The sequence below is a fragment of the Sander vitreus genome, chromosome 8 (genome assembly GCF_031162955.1).
Source record: "Sander vitreus isolate 19-12246 chromosome 8, sanVit1, whole genome shotgun sequence".
Classification (NCBI taxonomy): Eukaryota; Metazoa; Chordata; class Actinopteri; order Perciformes; family Percidae; genus Sander; species Sander vitreus.
Window position 1 is genome coordinate 28533750 of NC_135862.1, and position 15841 is coordinate 28549590.

General features: G+C 39.8%; 1 protein-coding gene across 1 annotated transcript in view; it reads right to left on the reverse strand.

Annotated features, from left to right (window-relative positions):
* Nucleotides 1–15841, reverse strand: part of kiaa1549la (KIAA1549-like a) — a 248641-nt gene that overhangs the window by 137623 nt on the left and 95177 nt on the right. Inside the window, exons 6-7 of the mRNA XM_078258059.1 lie at nt 14694–14827; nt 13018–13186 (exon numbers count right to left, since the gene is read on the reverse strand). Of these exons, the coding sequence (XP_078114185.1) occupies nt 13018–13186; nt 14694–14827 (303 nt within the window). The remainder of the gene's footprint in view (nt 1–13017; nt 13187–14693; nt 14828–15841) is intronic.

The window sequence follows — 15841 nt, forward strand, 5'->3', positions numbered from 1 at the left end:
TACAGGTATTTGGATGTGTTCCCAGAGGAAAAATTAAAACATCACTTCCTTGAACATTATCCATGGCTTACAACTGCTTTTGGACCACTTGTGGCTCTCTGGACCATGCATTTTGAAGCAAACACAGATTCTTTAAAAGGACTGAGGCAGACTGGGTCTTTCAGAAACATTCTAATGACAATGGCAAGAAAACACCAATTAATGATTGCATACCACACTCATAATGCTAACATTCAAAAGCCAACATTATTGGTTTCTAGAATGACCCAGGTGTCCCTGGAGGTTCTAACAGACAGCATTAAAGAGTCAATTGCAAGGAAGTTTCCCAGGGCATTGGTCATCAACATGACAAACAAGGTTACCATATTCGGCACCGACTATTGTGTTGGAATGTTGTTGACTTTGGAGAAATAGTCCAAATAATCATTGTGCATGAAAGCCCTGTCTTCGTTCTCAAGTTGCTGAGTGGGTGGTACCATGAGCACTTGAAGCATTAAAAGTAGAGCCTGCAGCCAAGATTGAAGTCATTCAGCATGCAGAAATGAAAGATGCATACCCCTTGGCTGCATATAATACAGCATATGGTCGAATGGTGTCCCTGAAACACTTCATTTGTACATCAGTAGGTTTTACACTTCATTGAGTTATTCTGTTATCATGCCGTGTGTCTGTAACACAAGTAAACATTTCAAATTTTAACATACTACAATCTCTTCTCTGTCTCGCTACAGGTGATGACAACACATACTCCAAACATGTCAGTCATGTTGCGAGTCATTATTGAAGAACATGATATACGAAAAATAAAGCTTCCATCCGTAATTCCAAATACGGTGGAAGATCTTGTTTCAATAATCGTTGAAACATTCCAATTACATGGGGAATTTGGATTAATATATGAGGACAAAGATTTTGGGAACCAATTTTTCAGTGTCACCTCAACAGCCAACCTGTACAACAAGGCCACTGTGAAAATTGTAAGAAAAGACCCTTTGGTCACCCTTGACCTGTATCCACTAGATTAAACAGGTTTGTCCTCTATCCTTAGTTCAGGAAACGGCTACCCTGCAGATAATAGTGAAGTAGACACCAACGCTGTGGATGACTCTGCATCATCCAGCTCACAAGACACCAGTCTTCTCCCTGCGTCATGCCGCTCTGCTCCATGGCCAGTGCCGTTTCAAGTCCCAAAGTTTTCCCGCAATGTTGAACTTATCCTCGCAGAGGCAAACAAGACATATCATGCCACTGGAACACACTTCCATGATGCCAGTGTTAAATCAGCAGTAATGCAAGACCTTGCCAAAGCCATATTCTCTTACTCAGCCTACCCTTCAGGTCAGCAAATTTGCTCAGTGGCTGAAGCCCTTGTTGAGAAGTTTCCATGCCTTAAGGAGCCTGGGTCCTTTGCAGGGATCTATGGTTGGCAGTAGCAATAGAAATAGAAGTAAACACATTAAAGAGGAAGCAAATGAGCGATGCAGCACCAGCCAAAAATGTTAAAAGGCCAAAGAAAGCAGAGGTAAATTATCTTCCTCCCCACCCTGTTGGAGAAAATGAGGACACGTTGGAGAAAGAGAGACTTGAGTTAGTTGAAGAAACGAAAAAGAACGCAAATATAATCAGAGAAAATTTCGGATTTTCAATGCGAAGAGTGGAGGTGGTGACCCTCAGCCCAGCTGTCCGTGTCTTCAAAGAGAGGTGGCCTGGATTATTCAGTGAGGCTTAAGTAAGAATGTTGTTAATATACGTTTTTTTTTCACCAAGTTCATCTCATTTGTCTACTTAAACTTAGTTTTAGGTCTTTTAGAATTGGTGACTATCATTGAGAAAGTTGTGTGAATTGAGAATGTTCCTTTACTCATTTCCTAGATCAAAGAGGAGTTCCGACGTATAACAACAATTTCCCTGGAAGAGACATTTATGCTGAAGCTTGATGGGTACACACCACGTCTTCTGCAGGTGATGCGGGCCACCTCCTCAACACTGTAAATGAGGTATTGTTGTTGTTTTTTTCACAAAAAGTGCAAAGAATTTTCCGAAATAAATTTAGTAACTAAAATGCATCTATTTACAGTCCCAATGTGTCGAGAAAAAGAGGGATGCAGTTGTCTGTTGCTATTATTTTTGTTTCTTTTTTTAAGACGGAGGACGTACATGAGGATCAAACCATGAAGGTGCTTGTGATCCACAATCCTGCAGCCGGAGGATCCAGCAGACATGTCGATTGTGATAGAGGGAAACCAAGTGCTGAACACATGTGGATACCGAACCAAGGCATGTGTGCGGTTGATGGGCTTGATCTACGCCCTCAACCTTGAGAATCCCAAGAAGCTCAAGTATACTTTTGAAGTATTTCAGAAACTTTTTTTGGAGCTTGATGGAGCAAAACTGCTGAAGAAGGTCCAGAGTAGAGGTCGACCGACATGGGTTTTCTCTGGCCGATGCCGATCTTTAGAAATCAGGGTCAGCTGATGGCCGATAAATGTTGCCGGTTTATTTTGGCCGATACGTGCTTGTTTTTAAACCTCTATCTGAAAGATAAAATGTAACACTGATATACACAGAATTTCTCAACAAAAACATGTATTGAACACTTCACCAATCTACACTTGTATACTTCAATTAAAAATGTATAATGTAAAAACATACTGTATATTGTATAAATAATGTATGAAAAATATATTAAATAAACAAAACCGGTAAGAAGAAAATAAACTTTGTCAAATAAACATTTCAATGAAAAACTTAAGTTTAGTGCACTTAGCAGCATTTATTAAACTTCTGAGAATACAAATCTGCAAGCTTCACAGAAAGTGACATGTTATTACACTATTTCCTCCTAACTCCTGTTGAATCACATAAGACTAGGGCTATCTAAAGTCAATTCTTGTTCACCTTGTTTGTTAGATCATTGTTCATTTGTTGAAGTGTTTTATCTGTGTTTTGGGGATCCTACTGTTACATGTCCTGTTGCATTCATTAGGATCTTATCTGAGCAGATTTCTGTCATTCAAACAACTCTTAGTTGTAATTTAAAACTCGTCCAGCCAAATTTTGGGGGTTTTATTCGTGCTCTAGTCCATAGATGCAGTTAATGGATACAGGCACAGAGAACTGAAGGCGAAACGATTAGCTCCGTTAGCGGTTACCTCCATTAGCGGTTAGCTCCAGTTAGCTCCGTTATAGGAGTGGATGAGACTGCCACGGACAGGGGTAACAACCAGACTCTGATAAATGACTTTCGGGGAGCTTCCACAGCGGCGTGGCCGCGGTGTTTTGTACGGTTTTATTAGTACAGTTAATGCCAAGGCAAGAACACCAGTAATATGCTACTACTAACGGTAGCATCTGAGCCTGAAGTGACTGTGAGACACACAGCGCAATACTTCACGAGGGGAGGGGCTGGAGGCAGCTGGTCTGGGTGCGCTGTAAAAAATGTTACCTATTCATGTTTTTAACACTAGGCTGCCCGCAAATGCGCCTGCCTATTAATCGGCTTGATATACTGGGATATTGGCCAATGCCGATTATGTAAAAAAAATGCCAAAATCGGCCGATTAATCGGTCGACCTCTAGTCCAGATCCTCAAAAGTAAGCTACTGCTGAACTGTGTCTAACCATGTTCAGGCACAGACTGTTTCCTTCTTCATCCCAAAAGACTTTTTGGATCTTGGAACTTAGTAACTGAAATTAATGTCTGCTGAAGAGCGCTCACTGTGAAATGCGATCAGTCAAATTCATCTCAAAGAGTGGCGTGTCAATGACGTTCTCTACTTTCAAACAATGCACTATATTGGATCACTGTAATTCAGAGCAGGCAAAAAGGTTGAGCATGGTGTGAATTTTTCTGGCTGGTTCAAGACTTTTTTTTGTTTTGCTTTTGTCTTTTAGTATAGGTAATATTGGACTTACTCTTTGTTCAGGATATATATATATATATATATATTTTAGTACAACTGGGGTGTTAAAGAGGGAACCTGACACTATTATAAACCATCCTTGAGGATCAGAGATCATTTTTGAAGGCGTAAACTATATCTTTTTATGGATCAATATTTCCGCTCCCCGTGCCTTGGTGTTAAAGGTAGAATGGAAAGTCTGTCCAACCCAGTTTTTCCGGAGCCTTACTTGATCCGCTATGGTCAAATGAGTTTCTTGTAAAAATGCTACTCCTACATTTCATTTTTTCAAGTGGGAAAAAATTTGTGCTCAATTTTTAATGAGGCTCCAAAACAACTGTGCACTAGGAACTAGTTTTTCGAAAATGTTTCTCAGTCGTTTGTCAAGGACTAGTTTTGGCTGTGAAGTAATACACCATTGGTGCTCTAGTGAGTATTTACAGCAGCAGGAATGTGTTTGTGGGTAAAGTAAACTACAGTGTGTGTGGCTCACGATGTGGAACATTGAGGTTTTTGGCTTAGGCTACTGCTACAGACAGTACTTGAATCAAAATTAATTGATTGTTGGTTTCTGTGCCTTTTAATCGTTGACATTTAAAAACACTGACTATTGCCATTATTCTTTAAGGTAATTACAAATAGCATTTTTATGAAAATACATGTTTTTTTCTGCTCTCCATCACTGATTCAAGCTACGTATATCCAACTTGTGTATAGCACACATTTGCTTTCCCTGACAATAAATTGGGTTAAGTAGGACCACAACAGAGCCATCAGCAAATAATGACATAATATGCTTTAATAATGACTGATACTATATTGATACAATAACCACTTAACGTCAAAGAATCTTACAGACCACTGAATGTAATCCAACATCTTGCATATGCACACTGCAACAAACAAGAAATATGTAGTATAATCTATAAGAAAAATGTGTCAGTACATTATCAAACAAAAGAAAACTTTATATAAGCATTGAACCTTATTCAAAATAAAGGTTATTTTAACCACATTTAATCAAGCTAAATTTAATTCGTAAAATTACGTTAAGTTATGCACATACAGCAAAACCCACGTGGACACTATAACCTAACCAACACTGTGTCTTTTAGGCTGATAATACTGAAAGCTGATCAGATAAAGATGTATCAGCCGATAATATAAAATACATATTTTTTGGTAAGGTTCCCCTAACATGTTTTGAGTTGATGCTTTTTAATATATATAACTATTGCGACCAAGAAATGTACTGGGCAGGACATTTACAGCTGAAAAATAAACTTGTCATTATTTTCTTTTGGACAAGCTATAAAATGGTGACAGTGTTTTTAAAACATATCTGGCATTACTGTTCAGTTTCTTGTCATTACCTAGCCATGCCAATAAAGCTGCTTGGCCAATGTTAACATTGCAGTGCTCATGAACACAATTCTGTTTATACTACACTGGGTGGCTGCTGTTAAATGACAATTCCGGCGCAAAACAAACCTAGGGGTTATTAACAGATGTGTACCAACTCTGTCGCTCTCTGGGACATGTTTTCATGCTAAACGAATAAGTTTGGAGCTTGAAAGACGCTAGCATGGACGGCTGATTAGCTTACAACGCTAGTATTCGGGGCACAGGCAACGTAAAAACAAATTGCTATTCATACCACTAAAAAGGCTCAAACTATCACCAAACTTCAACGGCATAACGAGGATCCCTAAATGTTAACCGAAGCATTGAGAACTTTGTAAGTGTACAGACAGTTTATTGAAAAGATAGATTATAAAGACACTCGTGTTCATGTTTACATGCCGCCGCCATCTTGGAAACCAGTCATGACTTACAACTGGCGATGCAAACTAAAATCAAAAGCAATTTGCTCAATATATCTGAAATAATCACACTCTGCATAACTTGTCTAGTGTACTTACTCAGTGGATAACTGTCCATCTGGTCCCTCCGGTCTGGGTCACTGAAAAACTTTCAAGTACAGCCCTGTTTATCAGAGAGGGGAAATCTTCAGACGGTACAAAACACTGTGTCTCTTGGGCATCACGACGCAACAGGTCCCACTCCTTGCAACACAGACAGACACTCTGTTTGGTGGCCATAGCTTCACAATGTCCGCAGGTACATCACCAGTTTCCCGAAGTATGAGGCTGTGTTGCGGCATTGACTACCGGTAGCTCTCTCTCTCTCTCTCTCTCTCTCTCTCTCTCTCTCGTAGCCCTTTCACGGAGCTCCCGCAGCTCTTCGTTCAATAAACTGTCTGTACACTTACAAAGTTCTCAATGCTTCAGTTAACATGTTGGGCCCCTCATTATGCTACCGTTGAAGTTTGGTGATATTTTGAGCCTTTTTAGTGGTATAAATAGCGATTAGTTTTTATGTTCCCTGTGCCCCGAATACTAGCGTTGTAATGCCGCATTCTATTTACCTTGGAACTCGGAAGCCGGAGCTGGGAATGACGTCATACTCGAGTTGAATGCGTTCTATTTAAAAGTCGGATTTTCATTGTTTTCATTAGCTCTCATCTAGCCCGGTTAGCTATTGTTAGCAATACCAGTTGATAACAACACAATACGCTGTTTTTTGTGCATGCAAACAGCGTAACATAGTTACAGATAGAAGTTGAACAACTGATTTAGTGACAAATAAGATAGAAGTGCTTATAACTTTAGGTTACTGCAGCTTTTCACAACTGTTGATACAGGGGGCAGCCATGTTGGATTTTGAACTTGGGCTACTGCGAGATTGTATGAGTTCCGAGCTCGTAAATCCGAGGTCAGGGGGCGTGTTTACGACTTTGACCTTGTTAAAACTGATTTGCGAGGTAAATAGAACGCGGCATAAGCTAATCAGCGGTCCAAGCTCCAAACTCATTCGATTAGCATGAAAACATGTCCCAGAGAGCGACAGAGTGGGTACACATCTGTTGTTACACAGAACCAATCCGAAAAGCCGTACCTAGCAGGTGATTGGTTAAACCAGGGGTCGGCAACCCGCGGCTCCAGAGCCGCTTGCGGCTCATTCATCCCTCTGATGCGGCTCCCTGTGGCTTTTGAAAATAATGAATGAGTATTTAATTAAAATGCATTTTATTTTACTTTGTTTCTTTTTAAAATGTAATTCTAAATTTGAAGATTATGGTGATCTTGTAACATCTAAATAATGTATTATTATTGTAATTTGTAACACAAAAACGTGCATTTTTTGTCACTCTTAATATGCGTCACAACCGTCAATATGCGACACCCGCCAGCGCTTTTCTAACCCCAGGTAGGCCAACTCAGACATATGAGCCAACTATGGATAATGGATAATTCTAAGAAAAGAAAAGTGTCTGAAGAAAACAGAACGTTCAATGCTACGTGGGCAGATTCATATGCTTTCACTGCTGACGAGACCGGTTTACCGGTATGCTTAATATGTAATGAAAAACTAGCAAACAACAAAAAGTCAAAAGTCGCAAGACATTTCCAGAATAAACACGCAGCCTTTGCTCAAAAATATCCGGATGGAGATGAGCGAAAAAAAGCCGTTTCGGAACTGATGCGGAAGGTTGATCTGAGCAAAAATCACTTCAAGAAGTGGATGAAGTCTGCAAATACAAGTACATATGCTAGTTTTGTAGCCGCTCAGGAAATAGTCAGGCACGGGAAGCCGTTCACAGATGTAGAATATATAAAAGAATCTTTCATTAAGATTTCAGAACATCTATTCACGGACTTTAAAAACAAGAGTGAAATTGTGCAGAAAATCAGGGATATGCCCCTCTCTACAAAGACTGTCAAAGACAGAACCATAAAAAATGGCAGAAGACAACAGCAAATTAAAGACATCAATTCAGCTATGGCCTACTCAATTGCCTGCGATGAATCTAAAGACAAAGGTGATATTGAACAAATAGCGCTGTTCTGCCTGTATGTAAACTCTGCTGGGCCACAGGAAGAAATTATCGAGTTGATACCGCTAAAAGGCCAAACACGGGGGGAGGACATCTGTGAGGCTGTCTTAAATTGTTTAAGAGCCAAAGGAATAAACACCACCCACCTGCTGTCAGTGGCTACTGATGGGGCACCAAGTATGACAGGAGCGCATAAGGGCTTTGTGGCTTTACTGCAGAAGTCGCTGGACAGAAAGCTGACGACTTTTCACTGCATCCTGCACCAAGAGGCACTGTGTGCTCAAACTTTTCCTCTGGAATGCACAGAAATAATGAATGTTGTCAGATTGTCAATAAAATAATGGCAAAAGGTTTAAATCACCGTCAGTTCCGTTCGTTACTGGACGAGCTGGAAAGCACATATTCTGATCTCCTGCTGCACAACAAAGTCCGGTGGCTGTCCAGATGGGAGGTGCTGAAACGCTTTGCCGCGTGTCTGGAAAAAGTGAACTTTCCTGGGCAGTAAAGGGCTCACATTTCCTGAGCTGGAACAGCTAGAGTGGCTGGAAAAGCTACACTTCATGGTAGACATGACAGCGCATTTGAACACGCTGAACACAGCTCTTCAGGGGAAAGGACACACAGCCCTGTTGGAGGAGGTTTTGGCATTCGAGCGCAAGTTGACAGTGCTGGCCAGAGATTTACAGAAAGGTACATTGTCACACTTCCCCAATTTGAGATAGTTCAAAGAAGCTTACATGATAAATTCGGAGTATTTACATTCTGCAATCATCGCAATGCAAACATCGTTTGGGAAACGATTCTGAGAGTTCAGAGAGGAAAACACATTATCCTTCTCTATCACTCCCCTAAGCCTCGATCCATCCCTGCTGAATACGACTGCATTGGCAGGTGTGAGTCAACCTGATCTTGAGATGGAACTGGCAGACATAGCCGACAAAGACATATGGGTGTCCAAGTTTAAACACTTGACAACAGACCTTGAAGATGTTGCCCGTCAGAAGGCCGTTCTTGCTCAGAATCACAAATGTCGTGATACTGAAAACCTCCGCAAACCGGACAAACTTGTGTTCGAAACTTGGAATGCTATCCCCGACGTTTATGTGAACATGAAAAAGTATGCACTTGGAGTCCTGTCGGTCTTTGGATCCACATATGTATGTGAGCAGGTGTTCTCCAACATGAACTTTATTGAAAGCAAACATTGCACACGCCTCACAGATGACCGCTTACGATCCTGCGTAAAGATGAAGGTGACGGTATACAGCCCTGATGTGCAGTCGCTGTGCGCGGAGGTTCAGGAGCAGAAATCACATTAACCAAGTATGATAAATATTTTAATTTCCAATTATTTTGCATATATTCATATTTTTTCATTGTTCAGTGAAACTGTCCTTTTATTATTCTGGTTGACAGCTGACTGCACGCGCCAGTAAAAGGATGACGGCACACAGAGGACGGCATTTTTGCTGATGGATAATTTTAGTTCGGCGTTTTTCAAGTACAAGAAGGACTAAAATAGACTGAGTATTTTACTTGAAAGTAACCTTCAACCCAACGTCTTTTTTTCGGAGTTCAAAATGTTTTTGTTGCATGCAGAAATGTAATTTCGTTTTCTCTGCAGTAGTTCATTGATCTCATAAATGCAACACATTATAGTTTGTTTATGCATAGCATAAAGGCAAAAAAAACTGTTATATGCAGTGTTATTTCATTTTAAATGTCAAAAGGGTTTTGTGGCTCCCAGTGTTTTCTTTACTGTGGGAAACGGGTCCAAATGGCTCTGAGTGGTAAAGGTTGCCGACCCCTGGGATAAACCATCTATCAATCAAACTCTTGCCGAAGCCAGTCAGAAGAGCGAAAACATCTTTTCCACTGACAAATGCCTTCAATGCCATTCTTTGCTCTTCTTTCAATAAAGATACAACTTATGCTATTGCCACATCTACGCTTGTTGCGTATGCATTGTTTTTTTTACGAACAGTCACGTGCTAAACCTTTCAAGACTAAAATAAAGTTCTGAATGTAAAATTTTTTTTAAGAGTCAAGCTCAGTTCTGTACACTTGTTCCCGCTGCTCTAAAGCTTAAAAAAAAGACCCAGTGGGCCCAGTTTCTATCCTTGTTTTTAAGTCAACCTCTACAGCCTGAGGGTAACACTGAAGCTAGTTAGAACAATATATAGCTCCCTCACACTTCATGGCGCATTAGTGCAGGTTTAGGATTTTTGCTGTAAAAAAAGACGTACATCAGCACGTCCAAATCTATTAGTATGGTCTTTACCTTGAAGAAACGTAATGCAAAAGGTGCTAAAAGCAATAGGAGGAAGACAATGAGCAAACGTCAGAGAGATGTAAAAATTCTCAAAGATTTCTATGTCTAAAAAGTCACATTTTTAACTATGAATAAAAACAGTGTGTTAACTAATGTACACTAATGGTGAGAGCATCTTTGCAGTGTGTCAGAGTGAGGTAAAACAACACCTTAGGACAACATAATGTCAAGTCAGCAGAATGTTAACAGCAATCCTGTTTTCATTTTCTGTTTTTGATAGATTGAACGACTAATTACCATTAGAAAAAAGATTGTGTTTTGGATTAAAACATCGGTCCACTTGGGTAGAACTCCCAAGACATGAACACACGTTTCCTGGTTGAAAGTCTTATGTTTTTCCTGGACGCAAACTCTGCTCCCCTGCTTGTGTTTTATGAGCCACACATCCACCCTGAGCTGCATCACGGAGGGAAGACACACACACACACACACACACACGACACAGAGCTGGTTCAAAATAGGCAAAGTATCCCTTTACATTTACAGAGTACTCTCCAGTTACATGCTGTAGACATGGAGGCTGATGCCCCCATATACTCCTCTGCATGTAAACAGATAGTGAAGGTCAATATCCAGGTGGCTTTGATCACAAGAAAATTGACCATCCATTGATGCTCTCAGTACTGTATAACCACAGTCAATATGTCAGTTTGTTCCTTTGTGTCAATATTGTAATCCTTCACTACTGGCATTCCTCCAATCTTTGTCTGTTGAACCTTTCAAGACTAAAAAGCAATAGAGGAAGACAATGTGCGGATAAAATTTGATTAAAATTCAGATCAAGAATTCTATGTCTAAAAAGTCACATTTTGAACTATAAATAAACACGGTGTGTTCACTGATGTACACTTATGGTGAGAGCATATTTGCATTGTGTCAGAGTGAGCTAAAATAACACCCATTAGGACAACATAAAGTCTAGTCAGCAGAACACCAATCCTGTTTTGTGATGCAGTTTTTAAATAGTATTACGGAAAAAAGCTGTGGCATTATGCATTGACTCAAAAAAGACAAGTTGATGTGTTACCACTGCATTTAGCTAAACATTATAAACAATATATTTGTGCTAGACCTTGCATTTGTCAGAGCCACATGCCCTGTCCACAGATAAATTACTAATTTTAATTTTCACTTACAGGAGGTCCGAACTCTAGAAGGTCAATTCATCAAAATTTAAAAATAAATAAATAAATTCTCACTTACCTGTAGCGGTATCTAGCCATGCAGATACTTCTGGTTTTATTTGTTAAAGTTTTAAGATATCTATTTGTGAGATATATATCAAGATCTAATATAATGGAATGGTGAATGGAATTTGTTTTTGGTGGTCACAGAATTTAAAATTTGCATTTGAAAAATTCAAATACATGTCTTTCCACAAATAATCTGCAAGGCAATTCACAGGGTATCTAGAGGGGACAGTTACTTTGTAGAAAGTAGTTCCAAACAAATCTCAATTCACATGGCATTTTATTGGGGTGTACCATTGGAGTACTCTGGAGTTTTTGACCACTGGTAGTGCTATGGAGCAATGTTTTTATGAGGTGGTGCCCATTTTGTTTGCATTGCTATGTGGGTGCCCATTTTGTAGCATACACATGCATCTTAGTGAGAAACACTGAATGTAAAGAAAACCGCACAGAGCACATTTAATAAGAATTCATGTTGTAAAGAAGGACTTTTTGTGATTCTATTTATGATCGGGGTAACGGGGATCAGCCAATCAGCGTCTTTGTTTTGGGTTCACAGAGAGGACACCTGTTTGCGCTGGCTGATAAGTTTCGTTTTTAAGTTAGTAGTGAGAGTGGCCGGGAGAAGCACATTGTAGATATTTCTGAAGTGTATAGTTGTCGTCTGTGTCGCCATCTGTGCATGTCTGCGTTCAGAGACATGTGAGTACACTGGTGTAAATGTTATGTATTTTCGGTGCCTTAGGCTTATATGAATGTTGTTCTGGGATACTCAGTTGAAATGCAGTATGTTAGCATAAATTTCGCTAGCAGCATGCTAATGCCTAGTATTATTAGTGTTACATTACTATTGTGCTTATTTGTGTACTCACATGACACTGCACAATTATTATTGGAGTGTTTAAAGTGGTTGTGTAGTAGAGAATTACGTTTGGGTTACTGAGACCCAGCAGTAAGAAGGCTGTTTTTTTAATTTAATAAGGAGCTGATGTGTGTTATCTGGTATATTATTTGGTTATTTGATATAAGCAGCTATAGCTACTTGAAGTGAAACTTATACTAATTACCATTTATTAGCTTTACTAATTGCATCCTGTCAGCACTGTTGTTTACTTGTATGCTGATGTGCCCCTTTTTTATTGTTTATTGTAGAACCACACATACACTCACGAAGACATAGACAATCATCTGCTGGCTGCCAATAAATCTATTGAAGAGCATCAGAGCATTTGACTGCATTCTTACCGATGCACCACAGTGGTCACCTATTCCCAACTAGCTTCAGTTACAGTCCTAGTTATCAAGTCTCCATTACAAATTGGTCCTTCGAGCCGGATAGTGTGACTGCTGTATGTGAGGATGTTCCCATATGGTAGAGGTGAGGCAACGCCCCTCCCAAGACGTCAGACACGCCCGCCAACCTGGCTTGCTGACTATGACGTCTCCCTGCCTGTTGTGGAGAGACCCCACCAGGCTGCAGCACTCTCCCCACAGCCCCACCATCAGATGTAGGAGCCCTACTAAGTCTCCATTACACGTGTTAGATACTGTACACCAGCTAAATAATATCTGCACAGAAGAGATGAAGGCAGCAGAGAGAGCTGATATCACACTCAAATATACTGATCGTTAATTAGATCTGTCATCACCACAGCTGTCCCTTAGGACCTAGAGGTGCATTGTGGTTTTACTTACGCTCCGCGATGACCATGGGTGGGTAGAACAGAAAGTATCCCACCAGCTCTGCGGTCAGCTGGTTGAGGAGGCCGCTGGAGATCGTCCCGTTGAGAATGGAATCCTGGTTCTTCACCACATACACCAGAGAGACTGATGGAGAGCCTGGGTCCTGGGACACACTTTGGATCTGAGGTTAAAAACATTTTTTTTTCAATACGCAAATGATTATTCAAACAAACACATAAACAGGCATTGGTAATTGACATGTATACAGAACTATTGGTAAGACTTTACTTGAAGGTATCTACATAAGTGTGACATGACACTTTCATGAACACATGACACATGAACCCTAACCTATTTTTGGTGGGCTCTGCTGTTTGTCATGTGCGCTGCCTGAGCAACCTAACCCCAACCATAACTTGTCATGACAAAAACCGAATGCCACTTACTAAAAGAAACGTTATGTCATAACCGTTTATGACTTGTTTATAATGTTTATGACACGCTCATGACCGTTTGTCATGTCACTCTTATGTAGATACCTTCAAGTGAAGTGTAACCGAAATATTTAACGGTATACCAAATGTCTAAGATGACAAATGCATAACATAGCTCCAGAGACAGTATAACACTTTGAATGAACAATGTTTTTTTCTTTCTATAATAGAACCTGTGTGGCGCTCTGAAAACAATGTGATTGGGATCCAAATTCAGTGCAAAGGTCTACAAATACTACAGGACCCCGGGACCCCTGCCAACCCCTTCTTAATCACTTTCCCCTCAGGAAGAAGACTCAGGGCCATCAAATCCAAGATGTCCTGTTTCCTCAACAGCACTTACTGCAGAACCATCCAAATATTAAATGGCTCCCCAACTCAGCACCAACATTTTACGAAGGTTTGCACTAACTAATATTGTATTTTAAAGCAACAGACACTTTAATCTGTACTGACTGTTGATATCTTTCATCTATGGCTGTATGTTTTATGTGGTGGGGGTTATGTATTATGTGTCTTTATTTGTTATATGTGTCTTGACTGTTGTGATTGTTTGTCGATCTGACATGTGCCCACAGAGGCAAATTCCAAACAACTAAGTTGTATTGCAATAAAAGATTGAATCTGAGTCACCATACTTAAGCGAATGATGATATGAGATACAGGAATTCCCATCAGAATCCTCCATGAGTGTTAATATTTCAGAGGATGAATTATGAATGGACCCTACAGTGTATCTGCCTCTGCTTGCTGAGACCTACTTTATGATTATGATGGTGTGTGCATGTTTATCCTGCACTCTTGAGAGTACCTCGGCAGTCAAAGAGAAAGAGATGGAAAGTGAGAAAGATGCAGAGAACAAAAGGAGGAAAAAGAGCTGAAACTGTAGAACAATGAGTTTTGATTGTTGATAATAAACCATTGTAACCATTGTCATTCCCTCCTTTAAGTGTGACTTGGTATCACACCTTTTGACTTTTTGACTGTGTGACTTTTTATTGAATAATTACAGAGCAATGTTCAGTGTTTTGTGTTAACTTGCAGTAAAGCAGTTACACTGTGAAAGAGCAACAGTATGATCGCAATAGAGCTTTATTGCTCACATTAGCCTGCATAGGATGCAAAATATATATAAGACATACTCGGCTGTTTGCATTTTGCACTAAAAATAGCCTTCATGACGGCATGTAGTACCTCCACAGTGAGCCTGTTGTATGTCTCCAGCACTTTGTCCTGAGCCTCGTCGAAGGCGTTTTCCAGCCTCTGCTCCAACATCTGGACAAAACTGCAGGAGTAGATGTTATCTATTGGGCCGACGAATCTCAACACTGGGGGGAGATCGAAAATTATATTTAATTGGTATTGAAAGTACAGAAGCACATAGCATTCACAACAGAAAAAAGTAGACCCCTTATCTCGTAATTATTAGTTACTATCTCATAATTATGAAAAAAGACCTCATAATTATGAAATTCAGATCTTTTTTTCAGAAATTTTGAGAAAATAGTTATTGATCGTCGCTAGCCTAGGCTACATGATAAGACAGTGGGCAATGATGGCGCTATTGCATTAAATCTTGCTTAAATTGCATTTTATTTCCTTTGCGGTATGAGACACTGAAATATTAATGTTACTTAATGTGGATGGCATAAATATTAGTATGTCAACACTGTGCAGGCAGAATGCAGATGGAAAGCCAAGTCAAGTCTGACCTGCTGGAAGTCACTGTCTTCTTACAGTAACACTTCTTAATAAGGAAATATAAGTAGATTAAATAAATTGATAACTATACCTAACTGGTTTCACTTTATTTTACTGTACAAAAATGTAATAAGCCTTGATTTGTTACAAATTAGACCAAAAATAATGTGGTCTTCATTAGACAGGATACAAACACAGTTATAGAAAAGAAGGAGGCTGTGACCCCTAATTGAATAGGAGAGGCAGACCGGGAACTAGCTTTCTTTGGGGGCATGGTTACATCGATGGACAGCAGATTGGAGACGAAAGGTGAAATCGCAGGGGACACTGTCTGTTTATGGCTGTGAAGCAGTGGAAACCTTTATATGGACAAAATTCTCCTCAAAGCCTACGGTTCATTCACTGTATGAGTGTGTGAAGTAAACAACTGTTAAACTAGCAGTTCTTATTTCTAGTGTTCTAGTGTTTATGGTAAATTAAACTATTTGTTTTGTTCATTGATGCTTGAAAGACATTGTTAAAAGGAAAGCACTATTTTTGTTTTGTCAAGGGCAAAAATCAAATTTGTTGTTTTTGCAAGACACTCATTCTTCTAAAGTGGATGCAGCCTTTTGGATCAATTAGTGTGGAGACAGAATTAT